This window comes from Pelodiscus sinensis, chromosome 2 (assembly GCF_049634645.1).
Source record: "Pelodiscus sinensis isolate JC-2024 chromosome 2, ASM4963464v1, whole genome shotgun sequence".
Taxonomy (NCBI): Eukaryota; Metazoa; Chordata; order Testudines; family Trionychidae; genus Pelodiscus; species Pelodiscus sinensis.
Genome location: NC_134712.1, coordinates 237560745 through 237581995, shown reverse-complemented (window position 1 = coordinate 237581995; position 21251 = coordinate 237560745). Strand labels below are relative to the sequence as shown.

Below are 21251 nucleotides of genomic sequence, written 5' to 3'. Positions count from 1 at the left end.
CACCACCCCACACACCAACTCTGAGCCCATCGTACACTTGAATCTCCTGCCCTGAACCCATCATACCCCAACATCCCCAGACTTCTGCATTCCACAACCCCAGTTCGCTGCCATAACACACCTGCACTCCCATACACCCTGAGTCCATCATATACCCAAATCCCCTGCCCTGAGCCCCTCATACATCCCAATCCAGACTCCTGCACCTCCACATCCTCAGCGCTCTGCCTAAGACTGACAAAAGATAGCCTGACTATGAAAACATGCAGCAGCAGAAGTCCCATTAAATAAAGTCAGTGTGTACAATGTTTCATTCATGTTATCAAATGAAGGGATCTACAGGTCATAGTACCACAAGCTAAATATGAGTCAACAGTGTGACACTGGTGCAAAAAAAGCAAACATGATTCTGGGATGCATTAACACAGGAGTGTTGTGATCAAGACACAAGAAGTCATTCTTCTACTCTATTCTGCACTGATTAGGCCTCAATTGGAGTATTGTGTCCAGTTCTGGGCCCCACATTTCAAGAAAGATGTGGAGAAAATGGAGAAGGCCCAGAGAAGAGAAATACAAATTATTAAAGGTCTAGAACACATGAGCTATGAGGGAAGGCTGAAGGAATTGGGCTTGTTTAGTTTGGAAATGAGAAGACTGAGAGGGGACATGACAGCGGTTTTCAAGTATCTAAAAGGGTGTCAAAAGGGCGGGGGGGAAGGGAAGGAGGGGAGGATTGTTCTCCTTGGCCTCTGAGGATCGGACAAGAAGCAATGGGATTAAACTGTAGCAAGGGAGGTTTAGGTTGGACATTAGGAATAACTCCCTAACTGTCAGGGTGGTTAAAAACTGGAATAAATTGGTTAGGGAGGTTGTGGAATCTCCATCAACTGGAGATACTTACGGGCATGTTAGACAGACATCCATCAAGGGTGAGCTAGAGGGTGCTTGGTCCTGTGGTGAGGGCAGGGGACTGGACCTGATAATCTCTTGAAGTCCCTTCCAGTTTTAGTATTTAATTATTAATCATTATGTCAATTATCAATAATATTAAGTTGTATATTTTCAGTCATGCAAATGGGCATTCTTATATGGCTCTTTGTTGATCACTTGTCCTGAATTTTGATCGAGTTTGGCTCTTTGGTTTGAAAAGGTTGCCAATCCCTGCATTAGAGTATCTTTTTCCATTAAATAAATATTACAGGAGCCTGTCAACAGGTGATTCATAAGCAGAAGGAAGGAGGGTAATCAAGAAATCCTAAATATCCAAGACCACATCTGAGCAGAATTAAATGTACTCTATACATAGCTTCTGGCATTTCAATTGCCCATGTTAGTTACAAAGGTATTGACTGTTCTCCATCATTTTCATATTATCCCAGCTAGCGTGTTGTCATTTTATGGTACAATGGAAAAGTGGTTTTAAAAAACTGAAGAGAAATCTCACCTGCAGAGGCACCAGAGGACAAACCCGAGTCCACAGTAAGGGTCCAAACAGATAGCTACTTCTCTAGAGGGATAAAGCTCACACTGCAGCTTAATAGAACGGCAAAAGGCACTAGTGGCTGCATGGGACATCTGGGAGACAAGACAATAATTCAAATTATGGACTATGTCAATCTGCAGGTTTATTCCCAAACCACTGCTATTCCGTAAATCAGGAACAGAATGAAGGAAACAAATTCATATTAAACTTTGTACTCCGCATGAACACTTATTTCAGCATTTTCGCCTAAAATAAGTTCATTTTCTTTCAAGAGGTCATCCAAATAACCAGTCAAAGAAAAGGAAGATAGAGCATCATAAGTTGAATAGGTAGGACATGGTCATGAGTGGCTCCAGATGCTCTCGAAATGATATTGAAAGCTAAGAAGAATAATCAAGATGGTAGAATTTTTATATAACAACAGCATAAGCAAAATAAAAGTATCATTTTGAATTTCTGTTAATCAGTAACACGCCCTCCAATTCTTAAACTCATAGCATAAAAATTGTAGACTCTTCTAGACTAAAATAAAATATGATTGTATGTGTGCTCAGTTCATTTTGTTACCTACAAAAGAACATTTGTTTTTAGTGTGAAATTCCTACCTTTACTCCCGCTAGCATTCCAGTTGTGGACACACTAAAATCAAGATAAGCCAGTGTGTCAGGGTTAGAAGGTTTGTAGATTTGAGCAGGCCGCTTCTTTGGCAAGTCATCTAGAATAAATAAAAAATGGAAACATGTGGCATCTTAATAAGATGCAATCCACTACACAGATCTCTGAACCATGATAAGTTCAGCTGTAAAACAAAACAGGGCAGCTCTGGCTTTAATACTTACTTACCTGTATCTAGTACAGGAGGCCACGTTCTGACATCCACTGCTGCTGCTGCCTCTCGTGACCGTAACAATTTACATATTAATTGTGTAGTCATTAAACAGGCAGAGCGACTCACCTGGGAATTTAACAAATAAAACAAATAGAACACTAATTACTTCACATGAAAAACTGAGTAAGACCACGATTTATATTACAACAGGATATGTATGTGAGTTTGCCAGCTTATTTCCTGTAATTAGGAGAAAAGAACTTATGTCCCAAAAGGCAGACCCCTGAAATTTCAAAGGGTATACAAGAATTTTTCAAGAGTAAGCAATAATTGCACTTTGCTGCAAATTTTGACATTGAAGTTAATGGTGTATTAATAGGGAAAAACTGAACTTTTTCTACTCAACTTCATCATCCCGAGAAACCTATAGCAAAAATCATGACAAGAATATTCCCTAAATGAAGGCAATACATGCTTGTTTTATATAAATATTTTAATAAAATGAAAATCCAGCTTTACACTTACAATCTCCAGTGGTTTCAACCTATAATAGCTGAGTGCTAGCCATGTACTCATGATTTCTCGACTAACTCAAACAAACACGATTCTCTGCAGGACCACTAGAGACTTAACATGGGTTGTATTTCAGAAAGTTCTGGTATTTCAAACTGTTGCTCCAGACCAGTTATTTCTCAAGTGACACAGTCAGTTTACCATCTCATCTTTGCCAACATTCAACTATAGGCTCTAGTGGATTTTAGATTTACATATGTTGGGAATTACTCTGTATTTGAGAATGGGGAGTTATTTTACCAAATACATTACATAAAGTGTAGCAATACTAGAAAGCAGGATGCTGTTTGAAAAGGTATTTAATAAAGTATATTTAAACAAAACTAATACATTGCTGAATATTTTAAAGCACAGCACAGGAATAATTCAAAACAAAACACTTTCCTTTCTTTACCACTCTTTCAGGGTCAGCGAAGAGAAGTCAGTCAGTGAAAGCATTCGTAATGAACGTATTCCTGGTGGAATCTGAGACACTTTTGGTTCCACACCTTAAGTTATTATCCCCAACAGCTGTGCAAAGTGACAACCATTCCATTCACTACCGTCAATACTATTAACAGAACTGACATTCTTATTCAGGCTTCCAGCATAGAGAAAAAGGTGATTTTAGAACCCCAAACAGAGATTTACTCATTGAGAGTTACTCCAGCATTGAACTGAGTACAAATACTGTTGCATTTCAGTCTCAAAGACAGTTTAGAGCTACACACTGGAACATTTAACGCCCACTTTTTGAAGAAATCACTCCACGAACCCCGTATTTTCAGCCTTTTATGCAAAAAGCTTTACCACATGAGATAAGGAATGAATAGCTTTCAGAAGAAATGATACTGATATAAAGATGGATTGCGTCCCTTAGATCCGCAGTCATGGTATTCAGAGAGACGTCTGATTTGTCTTCTGTACCCCCAAATTTCACCTCACTTAAAAACTACTTGCTTACAAAATCAGACATAAAAATACAAAAGCGTCACGCCATACTACACTGAAAATTGCTTATTTTCTCATTTTAGCCATATAATTATAAATCAACTGAAATACAGTATAAATCTTATACTTACATTTTAGCGTATAATATTTTGAGAAGTACAAGCAAGTCACTGTATGAAATTTTAGTTTGTACTGACTTCACTAGTGCTTTTTAGGAGCCTGTTGTAAAAGTAGGCAAATATCTAGAATTGATTTTCTCACTGTAAGACCTCTCCTACTAGCGTACAGCTGGGTAAGAACAAGGCCAACAGCATGTGCATGTGGGGAAGAAAGTCCAGTGCATGTAGACTCTTCCACCTTCTAAGATCTCATGAATTCTCTCAAGGGGTATGTCTACACAGCAAAGTTATTTTGAAATAACAACCATTATTTCAAAATAACTTTACTATCATCTACATAGCCAAACCGCTATTTCGAAATAGCGGAGTGCTTATTTTGAATTTGGTAAACCTCATTCCACAAGGAATAACGCCAAATTCGAAATTTCTATTTTGAAATAAGTGCTGTGTAGACACTTATTTCGAATTAGGGGGCCTCCGGCATTCCCAGGGTGCCCTGGTGGCCACTCCAGCATCAACCAAGAACACTCTTCAACCTCCTCCCCTCCCCGGAGCCCTTAAAGGGGTTCACTCTGGCCACAGTGCCTGTGCCAGCTCCAAGCCTGCCGGCCAAGAGCCAGCAGTCACTGCCCCTAACCCAGTGGCCCCAAAACATGAGCCAGCAAGCCACTGGCAGCCAGGCCTAGACCACTCCCCAGGAGCAGTCTGCCCGCTCCCAGGAGCTTGCCAGGGCCTGGAGAAGGCGGGCACCTTCCTTGTCCAGGGTGGAGATCAGGGTAGACCGTACTCAGGTTTGGGAGGGATGCCCCCAATGTCCATGATCTCCACACTAGATGGAGGAACATGGCTGTCTATGGCAGGATAGCTGCCAGCCTGGCCACTAAAGGCCACATGCGAACCCAGGAGCAGGATTGCATGAAAATCAAATTGGTCTAGTGAGACCCCCCCAACCCTGAGCTTCCCCTCCCACTTCTTCCCTTTGCTTCCACCTTCCAGATTCCTCCTCCCAGGTTTCACGCTTCCCTCTACCACCCTCTCTTCTCCCCTCTCCCACCTCCCTTCCCCAGTCTCACCAGAGTTTCACTTTCCTTCCCCCAGTTTTTTTAAATAAAGAGAGTTTGTGTTTATGAAAATATGTGTATTTTATTTGACATTAGGAAGGGGGGTTAGGGAGGGGTAAGTGGAAGGATGTGAGGGAAGAATGAGGCACAAGCCCCCAGTGGGGCAGACCAGGTAGGCTCTCAGTGCTCCTCAGGTGGAAGCTCTCCTGCAGGGCCTCCTGGATACTGACAGCCCCCCGATGGACCTCCCAGATGGCAGCCTGCAGAAAGTGCAGCCAGGCTCACAGCAACGCGTCCAGGAGAAGCACCAGAGTGCCCAGGGGCAGCTCCGGCTCCATTTTGCAGAGTGCTGTGATATCCCAAGTGAGGGCAACCAGAGCACGCAGAGACAAAATGCTGTGCTGTCCCTCATCGAGGTAGGCAAGCAAGCAGGGAAAGCTGAGAACTGGCTGTCCGGGGGGGTCCCTTTAAGCACAGGCCTCAGACAGTCTCAGGCAGCAGCCACACAAAGTAACTCTTGACCTGATGCCCTGCTGGACCTGGTTCCGGCTAGCCTTAAATGTGATTCAGAGTCCACTCAGTGTGGACACGCTATTTTGAAATAGCAAAACACTATTTTGAAATGCATTTTGTGTGTAGACGCTTTATTTTGAAATAACTTATTTTGAATTAATTATTTTAAAATAAGATATTTAGAAATAACGCTATAGTGTAGACATACCCTCTGAGAGTATCAATGCAGGCTCTGAGTGGAGAGGGTAGCGGCAAGACTCCTAAAAGAACCACTCACTCAAAACAGCATACAGTATTCTAAGCCAAGATAACGTTCACTTACTCAGTACTACCTTGCATAGGCTGGGCCAAAACACAAGCACTGAATGAGGGACCATTGAAGGGCAGCTGGGTATTTCAGGAACTGTGTTATGTTAGCCAAGACACTCAGGAATGAGTGCAGGAGCTCTGACCCTCGAGGGTGTCCCAGGCTAACTCCCTGATGGCAAGTCTACATAGCAGGAAAAAAGTCGAATTAAGCTACGCAACTTGACCTACGTCAATTGCATGGCTTAATTCAAAGTAGCTTAATTTGGCTTCTGGTGCTGTCTACAGAGCAGGAAGTAGAAGAACAACACTCTTCCTTCGACTTCCCTTATTCCTCATAAAATGAGTATTACAGGAGCCAAAGTAAGAAGTCCTCCAGCTCAACATTATTTCAAAATAATGGCTTGCAGTGTAGATACGCTCTCTGTTGTTTCAGAATAACATCAGTTATTCTGCTGTGTAGACATAGCCTGAGAAATGTACAGCAAACCCATCTCCACTTCCTCTTAGCCTGCCTGCATTTCCACCATCCTATTACTGCACAGTCTGTTCCACAGACTTTTAGACCTCTAGCCACAATACAGTTAGATCACAATACGGTTTGATTTCTTTGACTACTGCCTGGGCATCGGCAAAGCACAGTTCTAAGGGACGAATTGCACTCTCAGATGCAACTGCCATTTTCTTAAAAAGGAGTTGAATTGACGGTACTAGACAGACAAAATTTTTCCTTACTACGGTAGCAACACAGCAGAATACTGGCAACAGCCTCAATATTTTCATCTCCTCAAGGTCATTCCTCTTCAAAATGAGAGGAATCTTGGTGAAACAGAGCTGGACAGGCCTCTGATTCAAAGTGTCATTAGTAGGGCTTGCAATTTTTCAATTTTTTATTTTAAAAGTTAGTCTGCTGAAAAGAGCTAAATGATTATGAGACAGCTTAGGTCCCCCTGAAAGCTTGCCAGACATGCCCTAGCAGCCCAGCTTGACTATCAGAAACTGAGAGATCACTGAAGTGTTATTACATATGTTCAGTCTTAAAACATCTTGAGAGAACACAAGACCATCAGTAACATAAATAATAATGGTGCCATTAATCTGCTGATAACAGGCCACATTCTATTCCTATTGAGTGGCATCCTACTTTGTAAGTGGTCCCATTAATTTCAAGCCCTGCAAATCTGTGGAAATCTGCAGACTATGTTTGTAGATTGCAGATGAATGCTGATCCAAATTTTATACACAGAGGCCTGCAAATCTGTGGGCATCTGCTTGTATTCTGGGACCAAGTTAGTGGATGATAGATCAGATGTAGATACAGTACAGCTTTTGTATACACAGGGCTCTACAAATGGGATTGCTTGTCAGAGTTAGAGAACTAGATTGTTATTTAATAACACAGAAAAACAACATCAGAAATACGAGGCCGGTCCATGCACTCTTCTTCCTGAAACAGTATGGTCAATGCATTTATATCACTGCAACAAAGGTCAAAAATTGAACCAAAAGACAGACAAAAAAAATCCATGTCCTTCCTCTCAGGTAAAAGCTTGGATACAATGTAACTTCTAAACTGTTACTGCCCAGTCAGTTAAAAACAGGGATGAGGGACCTGGGGCTAGATGTGGCCCCCAGCTTGCCTGGATCCAGCCCCTGAGGCTCAGGGTCTCCCCCAGCATTGGCACTCCAGCTCTTCCCCCACCCATAAGATGGACCCCCGCCCTCCAGGCTCTGGTATGGGAGGGGGAATATTGGGAGTGTCTTTCTTTTCAGCCAGTGAGGGCTTTTTTTGCTTCTCACTTGTGTGTTGCCCCTGAACTGATTTTTCAGCGGCCCCCAACCCCCAAAACGTTTCCCACCCCTGGTTTAAAAGCTGCTAACTCAACTCAAACCAGGGGAGCCGACAGCCTCTGTGGGCAAGATGTAGGGGAGGGAGCTCTGTGCCCCCAAAGGGCGTGGCCTCGGGCAGAAGGGGCAGGTATGGGGCAGCCAGCCCTCAGTCCTGCCCGGACCACAGTGCACCCTCCCCCCGCAGCCCTCACAGCCTCCCAGAGCACACAGTGCAGCATTCCCATCTCCTCAGGCAGCCTTAAGAGGCCTGGAGTGGACTCCATGGCACTCTAGTTGTGATTTAAAGGACCTGAGGCTCAGGCTGATGCCGTTGCTGTAGGCCCCTTTAAATGGCTAGACCTGAGTTTAACTGTTCAACCTGAAACAGTTGAGCTAAGACAGTGCAAATAATAATACCAGGAATTCTGAGATACCTGCTTCAGAGTCATATACTGGAAAACATATCTACACAGATCTTTGAAAGAAGTGGTGTAAGTGTTCTCTCATCTGACTGTTGCAGTGTGGAGGTTGTGTGCTTTCAAGCAGTTTTAGCGTTCTCTAACCCCCTTGACTTTGTGGTACTGTATAGGATCAGGTCCTACAACATGAAGTATGAACCCACGTTATAAAACCTGTAGTCTTTTGCTAACTTTGATGAAAAAACTTCTGAAGAGTCCTTTAGTTTTCTATATTTAGCCCACTGCCTGCTTAAATGGCTTGTAGATTTCCAGATGTCTGCTCACCTCCACAATCATTTTCACTGTAGGTAATGTTGTTGCAATGTTCTGTGGATGCGGAGGTCGAACTGTTATTGGCACACAGCCCGCATACAGGCAACCATAAAATGCAGCAATCAGGTCAATTCCTGCATGAAGAACAAAACAAGAATCCTCACTTGAAAAATCAAATAATTAAATCACAGATATCCATGTCAGCATAAATGCTACTTTGAAGTAACTTAGAAGGTTAAATGAGCAACTTTATCTCTTTAACAGACTTCTTGTCAGTATTTGTTGAGCTTCACTGATTACTTTCATTTGTGCGGTTCTTTTATGCGTGAAATACCAAAGAAAGCCCCAAAGTCTAAACTACATGTCATCATTCAAATGAACTGTTCAGTTTTATTAACACCAACTTACCAGTTAAGAAATGTAATTACTGTTGATTAAATAAACTGCACAGTTTAAATTTACACACAAACCAGCATTTTAAAGAAGAATTTCAACACAATGAAGTTTGTGTTTTTCACTACTCTTGTGTGCTGTATAAGTAGAATCTCAAAGTTTCATTTAAAATTACTTTCAGCTTCCTTCCCACCCTGTTTTTTTAAGACATATATCTGTGACTTATTTTTCCAAAGTCCTCTAACAAAAACAGCACAGACAGAACTTTTAGGGGAGGTCACTCTGGGGTAGAGCATGCAAATTCTTCACCTGGTGGATAGACCAAAGCCACGTGGTCTCCATCTTGTAAATGTCCCCTTTCCACCAGCATGACTGCTATCTTCTCAGCTCGTTTATGTAGCTGGGCACAAGTTAGGGAGTTGGCTATTGTTCCCTGCATATTGAAATAAGTTAGTGTCAGAAGGATAGGTTGTGGGTTGAGTTTGAGTATTTCTTCCCAAATTGGTAAGTTACTGACTGAAGGCTTTCTTCAGGATGTATTTAAAAAAAACACACACACAGAGGGAGAGAAAAAGTCAATAACTATGAAGTTTAACTATGAAAACCTTCAGTTTCATGCCAAATTGCAGCTGGAAAAAATTCAAGGATATGACTACATCCCACCTCCCATCTCTTCACACTCCACCCAAAGCTGTGATTGAATCACTACCCTTATGGAAATATCAGTTACAATGAAGTATGCCCATATAACCAGCACTGCTTCCCTTTGTTACACGTGCTCTGCTCCCACATACATTCAGGAAAGTGCATTTTTACAAGAATTCTGTGGTACTCTGACACATTAGGATCTGTCTACGGTGAAAATAAAAACACCCACAGCAGCAAGTCTCAGCGCCCGAGTCAACCAACTTAGGCCCATAGGGTTTGCACTAGAGAGCTAAAAATAAGAGCTCAATCATTTTGCTGGGGCTCCGAAACCTGGTAAAAGGAGAGGGAGGCTCAGAGCCCTGGCTCCAGCCCAAGCAGGAATGTCTGCTCTGCTATTTTTAGGCCTGTAGCACGATCATATATTAGTTGACCTGGACTCAGACTCAATGCTGGGTGTTTTTTGTTTTTGTTTTTGCAGTGTACACATAACCAGAGTCTGAGAGGAATATTCTGTAAACTTCACTGTCTGCATGCTGGAAGGAAGCCAGATGGCACATTAGAAGTACTTATTAGAAGACAAGAGACACAATCCAGAAGAGAAGAAAACACATGTGAGGGGGAAAGAGATATGTTAGGAACAAAGATACACGTTAAACCAAATAAGAAAGAAACAAAGGTTTTTTTTGCACATGGGTAACAGACTAGACAAGTGGGATGGGGGAAGATAGCTCAGGAACAGATAATAAGCTATATAGTCTCTCACCTGAACAATCGACCTATTCTTACAGAAGTTAACTTTGGGTCACTACTCACATGGGGGCAGATAGCCCTTAAGTCTGATCACCACCACCACCATGTACACCCTGGCTTGGAGTCTCAGCAGAGATCCAACAGTGAACAACAAAGAGACTGAATTTCCCTGGAGGTGATTTTTCTAGGCCTGGACTGAGATAAATTGATGGGACAGCATAGGGAAGGCCTGCACAGCTATCGCCTATGTTGTACCTATTCTTTGGAGAAAGAGGGTTTCAGTCTCCAGTACTGTCATATGTGGCCCCTTTCACAAGCACTAATTTCACTTAAAAAACCAGACAAACTGAAGAAATTGAGAAAAAAAAAAGTGGTAAGGAAACATTTACATTTCAGGCTTCTACTGGATTATAACATGAGCAAGAGTCAACATGGCCTGTAAAAATATCCTTTCACATAAGAACGGCCGTACTGGGTCAGACCAAAGGTCCATCTAGCCCAGTATCCTGTCTGCCAACAGTGGCCAGCACCAGGTGCCCCAGAGAGGGTGGACCAAAGACAATGATCAAGCAATTTGTCTCCTGCCATCCCTCTCCAGCCTCTGACAAACAGAGGCCAAGGACACCATTTTATCCCCAGGCTAATAGCCTTTTATGGACCTAACCTCCATGAAATTATCTAGCTTCTCTTTAAACTCTATTATAGTTCTAGCCTTCACAGCCTCCTCTGGCAAGGAGTTCCAAAGGTTGACAACACGCTGTGTGAAGAAGAACTTTCTTTTATTCGTTTTAAACCTGCTACCCATTAATTTCATTTGGTGTCCTCTAGTTCTTCTATTATGGGAACTAATAAATAACTTTTCTTTATCAGCCCTCTCCACATCACTCATGAATTTATGGACCTCTATCATATCCCCCCTCAGTCTCCTCTTTTCTAAACTGAAAAGTCCCAGTCGCTTTAACCTCTCCTCATATGGGACCCATTCCAAACCCCTAATCATTTTAGTTGCCCTTTTCTGAACCCTTTCCAAGGCCAAAATATCTTTTTTGAGGTGAGGAGACCACATCTGTACACAGTATTCAAGATGTGAGCGTACCATAGTTTTATACAGGGGCAGTAAGATATTCTGGGTCTTATTTTCTATTTCTATTTTCTATACCTTTCTTAATAATTCCTAGCATCCTATTTGCCTTTTTGACCGCCGCTGCACACTGTGTGGAAGTTTTCAGAGAACTGTCCACGATAAATCCAAGGTGTCTTTCCTGATTTGTCGTAGCCAAATTAGCCCCATTATACTGTACGTATAGTTGGGGTTATTTTTCCCAATGTGCATTACTTTACACTTATCCACATTACATTTCATTTGCCATTTTGTTGCCCAATCACTCAGTTTGGTGAGATCTTCTTGGAGTCCCTCACAGTCTGCTTCTGTCTTGACTATCCTAAACAGTTTGGTATCATCTGCAAACTTTACCACCTCACTGCTTACCTCTTTCTCCAGATCATTTATGAATAAGTTGAACATGATAGGTCCCAGGACTGACCCTTGGGGGACACCACTAGTTACCCCTCTCCATTCTGAAAATTTACCATTTATTCCTACCCTTTGTTTCCTGTCTTTTAACCAGTTCTCAATCCAAGACAGGCAAAGCATGTTAATGTCTGATTTCAATCATCTGATTTAGGCAGTTTGGGGGAATGTGGTCAATAGAATGATGAATTTGCTTCTTACTGTCTTAAGATAAAACAGGGTCATATTCTATCTGGACTACATAGTTGCAGCTTGATCTGGTAAGCTTTCTATTTGCCACAGGTAACAAATTAAAGCTACCTCACCATTTGTTGTAAAGTTGCAAACTGTGACTTTGATTCTTATCTGCTTCATTTTAACTACCCAATCTTCAGATACTTACTGGTGCTCTCTGTCTCCCATCCCCTTCCATTTTTCCTTCCCTCCCCGTCTCCTTTCCTATTTATTTTAGGTGTACACATCCTAAACTAATAACTCCGGTCATCTGAAAAAGTGGGCTGTGCCCATGAAAGCTCATGATACCATCTACATGTTTTGTTAGTCTATAAAGTGCCACCAGACCATTTGTTGGTTTTTTATAACCCTGCTAGTTAGCCAAAGAAAAATAAGCAAGATTAAGGGGGGTCATTCTAATCCTGAACACCATTTTGATACCAATATAACAGACAGAAGGACATGTAAAAATGTTGGGCAGAGATCTAGTATATACACCAATCATAATTTTCTAATCCTAGAAATCCTCAAATTTTATACTTATATAGACCAATATAGTTCTGTGACAGAAGCATAAGTTCTAATTTTGATAAGTAAATGTTTTAAAAATAAACCATACTCATAAGCATGCAGATTAACTTTCTCCCTGCATCTCCCCCTCCTCCATTTTCCTTGTAAGACCTAAGCTCACAGCCAAGATGCACTATTTTAGCTAAGGAAGAATTTATGGTCTCAGGACAGTAGGAACGATTCCTTTAACTGGGCAGAAAGGCTGTTGAGCAACATCAAGAACTATGCCTCTCCATGCTGGTATGAAAATATTCTGCCTATCAACACACCTGGCAATTGAGAATGCATTGGTTAGAACTATACAAAGCTGGGTATGCCACATAGCATAGAGTACACATTTGAGAGCTATTTGTGATAACTATCTGTTCCTCTCCCATGAGTGAGTGGTAAATACAGCAGCTAAGAAATGTAGAGAGAAATATATAAAGAGCCACATTCAGTTTTGTGGCTGCAAGCAGATGCAGTTTGTCTCTTAGGCTATGTCTAGACTGCAAGCCTCTTTCGAAAGAGCCTCTTTCGAAAGAGAGCGTCTAGACTGCACGCAGAACTTTTGAAAGAGCAAGCCGCTTTTTCGAAAGAAAGCACCCAGTGAGTCTGGATGCTCTCTTTTGAAGAAGCCCTATTTACATTCAAGAACGCCTTCTTTCGAAAGAAGCACTTTTGAAAGAAGGTGTTCTTCCTCGTGAAATGAGGTTTACCGCCGTCGAAAGAAAAGCCGCGTTCTTTCGATTTAATTTCGAAAGAACGCGGCTGCAGTCTAGACGCATGTGAAGTTTTTTCGGAAAAAGGCTACTTTTCCCGAAAAAACCCCTGAGTCTGGACACAGCCCTGGTGTTCATTTCTCTACAAGGTAAACCGTTAAAGTAATCGCCTGAATTTCTTACCCTACAATTAAGCAGCGTGTAAAGCACATGGTCAGGAGTCGTTTGAGCTCTCCACTGTAAAACTTCTGAGAGGAATAGGAACTAAAACAAAACAGAATGATAATCACAATACTTAATGGATTTTACTCAGTTTTCTTAAAAATAGGAAGCAATTTCTTATTTTCACTTTGTACATCCCATTTATATGTTCATACATCAATATCAATAACTAGTAAACTGCTGAACACTAGATCTCAGCATTCAACAGTGACCCTCAGCATCATTCATCAGTAGGGCTACATAAACTTGCTGCACTGATCTGTTTAGAAATCTAAGCTAACTGTCTGAAGTATGACTTACTGTACTTTCAAAGCAATAAGTTGGTTCTCAATGGTATTTCTGAATCTAAGCATGGTTCTAGTTTCATAGTTATTTCTAACTCTCCTCCTTCTCTAACTTACATTTAAAAAATCCTAATGTTTGTATTTTTGCCAGCTTACAATAACTACCTATCTTTTTTATGGTTGCAGAAGTGTTAACTGGCTAATTAACCTTGAACAGCCTTTTACAACATGGATTCATTACATATGCTAAACAATCTGTTCTATCTTCTGTTTAGCTATCACACTCTGTGACATAAAGAAGAGCTCCATATAAGCTCAAAAACTTGTCTCTTTTACCAACATAAGAAGGTCCAATAAAAGACATTACCTCACCCAACTTGTCTCTCTAATAATTACTTCTCTCCTCTCTGTGAAGACCAGAGTGGAAATGTAATACATTTAACATAACTTAAATAACAAAACTCAAGATCAACAGCATACCTACCAAATGAACTTCCTAGATTTCACCTGAAATAATAAAAATTCAGTACAGGACAACTTATAATAGACACACTAGAAAGTGTACACATCAGATAGTATACTGATCAAAATTCAAATTTCTAAATTAAAGTAGACATATAAAAATGTAGGAAATTCCTTCTCCTTATGTATTCTAGAACTCAAATTTTTATTCCAACAAAGCCAATAAATATGAAATAACAATACAGAAAAGTGAAGCTATTTGCAAGAGTTTGGATACTGAATTTAAGTAAAAGACAAGCTGTATTTGAAAAGATTTAACTTACTTTTCTGGCCTGATCATTGTCTTCTATCTGTCCCAGATCTCTGCCACTAGCCTGAGCAATTCTTTTTCCAGAGACCAGGTTCCCCACCATCACAGAGGCAGGCCCAATTTCTAGAATGTATTAGAAAAGAGCTAAATACAATAACATTATTGGGCTTACAGTTAAGAATTTTCATGATCTCTTCTCTTGCAGCAGGGGACATTTTCCCATGACTAACTTCAGTGCACAACTTTGTGAGAATATCCTAACAATTGAGCCTGTGTTTAAGACGTGTGAATTGCAAAAAACAGAAAAGCCATGAAAATCATGAAGTCTCATGTATTTCCAAAGACATCCATTGATGAAACAACAAGTATATAGTTTTAAAATTATATATTTTTTTCAAACTATGGTCAATGGTCCAATTGCGGCCTGCAGAAGTGTGGCCACTACATATTTCTAGTTCTCTTCCTTGTTTTCAGCTAGTAAGCTATCCTAGAAAAATCTAAAATGCATTAATATTTGAGGGAGGAGGGCGCATGGTGCAGCCCCAGCCTTGGAGCACCAGAGGAAGGAGAAGGGCTGCACAGAGTGGCTTCAGCCTTCCCAGCACCGGGGAGGGAAGAGACCACGTGGCTCCAGCCTCCACAACCCAGAACACAGGGAGGACGGGCACTGGGGACAGCAACACTCTGCTCCAAGAATGCCTACAGCAGGTGTTCTGGGGGCGGAGTGTGGGCGGGCTATGCCTGGAGTTTTGGGAAGGCAAAAGCCTTCCTCCGCCTACGCTACCGGACACCCATGGGTAGATGGTTCATACTATGAAAGTTTGAGACACCCATGATTATTAAATAGACTGGAGAAAGTAAAATCAAGTTTACAAGAAAGAAATGTACCACCACTAACATCTCACATACAAGCTGACATTATGTCTACTATTGCAAATTGGAGCATATTCTGATAAATATTACCACTGCAATTACCATATTAGTGATTGCACTTTCTGCTTTTAGGTGTGATTGCTGATGAAGTATCATGTGCATCAAGCTTAGACCTGCCCAGAATTTGCCAACAGAGTCAAAAACATACCAATATTTATGTTGGAATATGCACTATGACTTAGTTATCCTGTATGAAAAACAAAAAAAATACCCCCAGAGATCACCTCTCCTCCTGGAAGCTCCTTTACCATCTGCAAAGACTGAACACATCACATCCAAACAAAACCCACAGTTTAGGAACACACGGGCTGCGTCTAGACTGGCATGATTTTGCAGAAATACTTTTAACAGAAAAGTTTTTCCGTTAAAAGTATTTCCGCAAAAGAGCATCTAGATTGGCATGGATGCTTTTGCGCAAAAGCATCCGTGTCCAGTATAGACGCGCTTTTAGCCACTGGGCTTTCTTGCGCAAAAAATTAAGGGTCCTGTCTACACTGGCCCTCTTGCGCAAGTATTCTTGCACAAGAGGGCTTTTTCTCGAGCGGGAGCGTGAAAGTATTTGCGCAAGAAGCACTGATTTTATACATTACAAAATCAGTGCTCTTGCGCAAATTCAAGTGGCCAGTGTAGACAGCTGGCAAGTTTTTGCGCAAAAGCACCTGCTTTTGCGCAAATCTTGCCAGTCTAGACGCATCCACAGTGTTTAACTTAGTGGGGACGTGGCAACATGAGTCTGCCAGAGTGTCACAGCTAGCCAACATCTCCTATTGCTATCATTTTCTCGACAAGCCATTATCAGTCTCTGACACTTCCTTTTTATAATGTCTCTGCAAGGTTATAATGCCTTTCTTTGAGTTCTCAAGTGTTTGTCTAAGAGTGTCAAATCAGAGAAACAAGGGAACTGTTACTACAAAATATACTCTAGGTTCTATAATAGATGATACCTAAGTTTCAGGCACTGAAGAAGAAAACATGTCAGATGCCCCCATGGTATTTTGTTCAAGCAAACCATAGCCACAGGTCCAGACAGGCCTCCAACTATGTGAGTTCAAAATATGGATTCAGATTAAATTTTGCAGGACAGACATATCCCTGTTAGTGAGGTGACAGGTTATTGGGCTTGAGCCAACAGACTATTTATTCAACCCAAAGTCTGTCTATATTTCATACTGTAGTCTATTGTAGAGACATTCTCAATACAAGTTCGTTTTTTTTTTGGGAAGGGGGAGAAAAGTACTCTTACAAATTATCTCAGAGGGGTAGCCATGTTAGCCTGTAACTAAAAATGGTGAGTAGTCCTGTGACACCTTAGAAACTAACAAAAATATATATAGTATCTATCATGAGTTTTCGTGGGCAAAACTCACTTCTTCAGATGAGCTAGAAGTCTCTAAGCCCTGGTCTACACGAGGGAGTTATTTCAAAATAACCCCCTATATTTCGAAATAATAAGCGGAGCGTCCACACTACCAGGCCTGTTATTTCAAAATAATAGGCTGGTTATTTTAAAATCTGTCTTGCTTTTCTTGGGAAATAAGCTTATTTTGAAATACTTCTTTTGGGAGTTATTATTTTGAATTTAGCTTTTTTCAATATAATTTCCTAGTGCGGACATGCCACAAGGTGCCACGGGACTATTCATCTTACAAATTATATAGCTGACTTTGCAAGGGGCTGAGCATCATTAGCTCCCATTCACATTATCACATATAGCACTACAAAACAGAAAATACTAACAGATTATGCCCCTTTTCAGCTTACCTGGCTGTTTTTGTCGGGGTTTAGGCAGGTTTGTTACACAGGTGTGTGGGCACATCAATACATTACAGGGATGCAATGAGCCTTCCAAAAAAAGTTGTTTGGTTTCTGATAAGTGTATGCCACCTAAAGGGGTCTTCGGGAGCGTGTTTGCTGGTACCAAAGCTAAGCAGTAAACACCCACTTGATGGATACTGTCAATAGCCTAGAAAAATTGAAGCTGAAGTTAATGAAGTAAAGCTAATCACTGCACTTGTTAGCACTACAGTATTCATTAGGTTTTCTAAACTTCTGCAGAAGCAACCTGGCAATTACCTGCTACAGTAAACGCACTTTTCAGCATTATCAGAGGAGGAGAGGTACTCTTCACTGAGGGCATTCGAAAGCAAATTTACTTCACCATTGGTTATAGCCATTAAAAAACCTAGATTGTTAAAAAACAACCCACATAAATAGATGAAAATCAATTTAAGACCCTCATGAATTTCAGGCAAGTTGAGCTAATGTGCCTGGCTCTCTCCATAACCATATGCTAGCAGTAATTCATTACAGGAGGTCTACTAACTAAAGACAGAGTTCACAGGCAAATCTGATTTTAATATGTGTGTGCTTTTAATGCAATTGTTGATAGGGACTCTATCAACTCAAAATCTAATTAGCTTCAGAAAGATCTAAAACCATTGTCAGGTGTCAGTCCTGCATCTAAACTCAGTGTTAACTTATGGAGTTTGTTAAAGATTTTTCCTCTCCCTGATCACTATGGCTACATTTACACTGCACAGTTATTTCAGAATAAGCTATTCTGGACTAGTTATCCCAAAATAGCTTATTTTGAAATAGCATGTCTGCGCTGCTATCTCAATTTACATCCTCAGGAGGAATAACTTAGAATGGCCCTGGTGAGGGGCTATTTCAAAATAGCAGCAGTGGAACATCTACACACCCCTTATTTCAAAATAGCTATTTTGGAATAGGCATTATTCTTCAGAGAATGAGGTTCACAGAAGAAGGACTAAGCCGTCCATTATTTCAAAATTATTTCAAAATAACAGAATTGCTGTGTAGATGCTCACATAGTTATTTCGGAATAAAAGCCATTATTCCAAAATAACTTAGCTGTGTAGACACACTCTAAGTGAAATTATCTTCAAATATGAATGGAAACTGACAAGGTATTCAGGCTGGCTTTCTACCAAGTGCTGTCAGATGCACAAGGTAAAACTGACAAAAACAGAAGTATTCTCTTCTGTAGCCTTTTATTTACAACAACTTTTTAGGTATTGTTTGGGGAAAAAAAGCAGCAATATGTACTTTTTGGAGGAAGGTGTGATTTAAGTTGACTGCATTCCTTTTAAATCAGTTAGGAAGTTTCAGCTCATTGTATTACCTATTTCGATGTCCTCTGTGATGAGATGGCCCAGCCCTTGGAACAGCTGGCTACACTCCGGAATAACTGAAAATTCAGTCTGAATGGAATTATTCTGACAACACAGTAAAGTCTGGCTCCGGAAATGTCTAGTGTATATGACCACTTCGTTCTTAACAAATAAATGGGTTTTAGGAGACAAGCAGACTAATCTGCTCAGATGAAACTTGGAGATTACTCAACACCACTTTATCCCACTGAAACACTGTATACAGATGCTTCAAGGGGTAGCTGAGTTAGTAAACTCCAGTCATCTGAAGAAATGGGCTGTGCCCAAAAAGCTCATGATACCATCTACATGTTTTGTTAGTCTATAAAGTGCTACCAGACCATTTGTTGTATATAGGTGGTTGGCCATAAATGATGACAGCTCCGTTGCTCTCCTGGCTGAAGAGGTAGCAAGATAAAAAGAGAGAGAAAAACCCTCTGAAAGGGGTTTGAAGAGGGTCCACACGAGCCTTGAGAGGAGGGTATTGAAGTCTGAGGCAATAACAGGCTCTCTGACAGGCAGGTCCCTGACCATGGTATTTATAACCAGACAATGTACAGGTGCAGGGACTTGCGGTCTGGATGGAATATCTCCCCATGGTGCTGTAAAATCAGGTCTGGGCAATCAGAGCTGGATCAGCATCTGAATGGACATTTGCAGCAGGCCTGTCAGGCAAAACTGCCTACGCTTCCACAGAACCATGAGAAAGGTCATGGCTTTGTCTCTTTATTTGGGAAATCATCCTTGGGAATCTGTACAAAGGCAAGCTAGGCTTGGACTCCACGCAGAATATGGACAATGAGCCCTTGCTTATATCCCCTCCGGAGCAGAAAGTGACATCCTGGCTTTGCCTTGGGTGGCAAATGGGTCTATTATGGGAACCTGTTCCCTTCCACTTGTGATGGAATATAAGCTCTGTGTAGGGGATACTTGTGGTTGGTCATGGGTTATCTGCTCAGGAAGTCCATCTGCTCATTGCTGACTCTTGAGACACAAAGCACTAGCAGGCTTATCTTTTGTAGATGGCACATGTCCAGAGCTTGACAGCTTCCTAAGAAATGGAAGATCACAAGCATGTGCCTCCTTGTTTGTTGGTATAGTGCATCGGTGTAGTGATCTGCACTGTGGAATACTGAAGAACAGGTCAGAAGGTCACATGAGGTATCTCAATATTGAATACATACAGGAAAGCACAGGAGAAAGCTAGCAATGAGGAGTGAAGAGGTAATGGCAAGGAAAATCCTTCGTTCATAAATATAGGAGGATAAGGTGCCAGGGACAGTTTCAATACCAGCTGTCTTTCAGCAATGTTCCCTCTAATTTTTCTATCTGTGTGTGAAATACATTTTATTATGTGCACTAAGCAATGTGAAGATGTGCACCACTGGTAGAAATTCATGCTGCTGGTTGTGGGTGGCTGTGGGAACTCTACTAATCAGCTGAGCAGCACCGTAAATTCTCCTGGTGCACAGTTTATAGGAAACATTACTCTTCAGCACAGGAAGCATTCTTGGAGGTGATCCAGATTCATACAGGGGATATCTGAGGGCCCTTGCTGCGCACCATCACAGATACCAATACTCAGTTTGTTTGTGAGTGTTTCATTCCAGGTCTGATGCTTTACCCCTCAAATAGAGATGTTGTGTTTTCCTTCCAGGCCCTCCCATCATGGCTGGAGCTTTGTTTGGTTTCCACCTTGCTTTGAGGGGGCTTCATATTCAGGTACAGACACAGATGCTGTTGCAGTCAGAACGGGGGTACTGCATATGATGTAGCAGTCAGTGTCACAGCTTCCAGGGCAGATGGTGTTACAGTTTCACTGCCACAGATTTCACTAATGTGGAGGCAGCTGATGTCAAAGTCACTAATATTGGCTCTGCCAGTGCTCTCTTCACCTTTTTCCAGTGCCTGACCCCAGTATATGATGTGTGCCTTAGGGAACACTAGCTAATGCCACCGTATTGGATAGTGGCTATCACCTTTGCCTGGAGTGCTCAAGCAGATATGGTTTTAGCTGAGAGTGTCTGGGTTTTTGGGTCCTGACCCCCTGGTCCTACGCTAGGCAGAAATGACATCAACAGTGTCCATCCTTGAAAGGAATCAGTCTGTTATAGAACTGGCAGGATTTAAAGCCCTGAAGATTTGGAGACCACCATGATGTATGGTACTTGGCACGAAGCACTTCGTTATTCTGGGTAGGAGTGTATGGGGGAGGTCTGTAGCAGTGTTCCCTCTGATTTCTTTTCCATTCATGTGCAGAATAAATTTTGTTATATGCACCAAGGCATGTGCGGGTAGGCACCACCCGTAGAAATACATGTTGCCGGCTGTGGGCACTCTGCTAATCAGCTGGGCGGCATTTGAATCTCTCCTGGGCTGCTGCCCAAGTGCTCAGCCTGCAGAGAACACAGCTCTCGTTTTTCTTCCTTTTTTGCAGTCCAAATGAGGGGAGCAGGAAGATGAAGATTTCTTCATAAATTTGATCAAAGACCCCTCCAGGATGGATCCCAACCTGCTTCCACCAATGGTACAAGAAACTCGATGGAGGGTTGTCATGATCAGGAGGGTTAGCCAGCAGCCTGGGGACTAAGGGTTAACTATACCTAACTCAGGTAGAGTTACCCAATAGGAATGTAGGTAGGAATCTCAAATTAGGACAAAGGAATTTTTGGGTTTCCCTCCTTTA

General features: G+C 41.6%; 1 protein-coding gene across 6 annotated transcripts in view; it reads right to left on the bottom strand.

Annotated features, from left to right (window-relative positions):
* Positions 1-21251, bottom strand: part of DIP2C (disco interacting protein 2 homolog C) — a 516114-nt gene that overhangs the window by 76939 nt on the left and 417924 nt on the right. For all 6 annotated transcript variants that reach the window (XM_006111894.3, XM_006111897.3, XM_006111900.3 and 3 more), the window contains 8 exons: positions 17154-17355; positions 14473-14582; positions 13365-13445; positions 9078-9201; positions 8388-8509; positions 2327-2438; positions 2089-2198; positions 1445-1575 (listed from right to left, as the gene is read on the bottom strand). In XM_006111894.3, coding sequence (XP_006111956.1) covers positions 1445-1575; positions 2089-2198; positions 2327-2438; positions 8388-8509; positions 9078-9201; positions 13365-13445; positions 14473-14582; positions 17154-17355 — 992 coding nt within the window. The remainder of the gene's footprint in view (positions 1-1444; positions 1576-2088; positions 2199-2326; positions 2439-8387; positions 8510-9077; positions 9202-13364; positions 13446-14472; positions 14583-17153; positions 17356-21251) is intronic.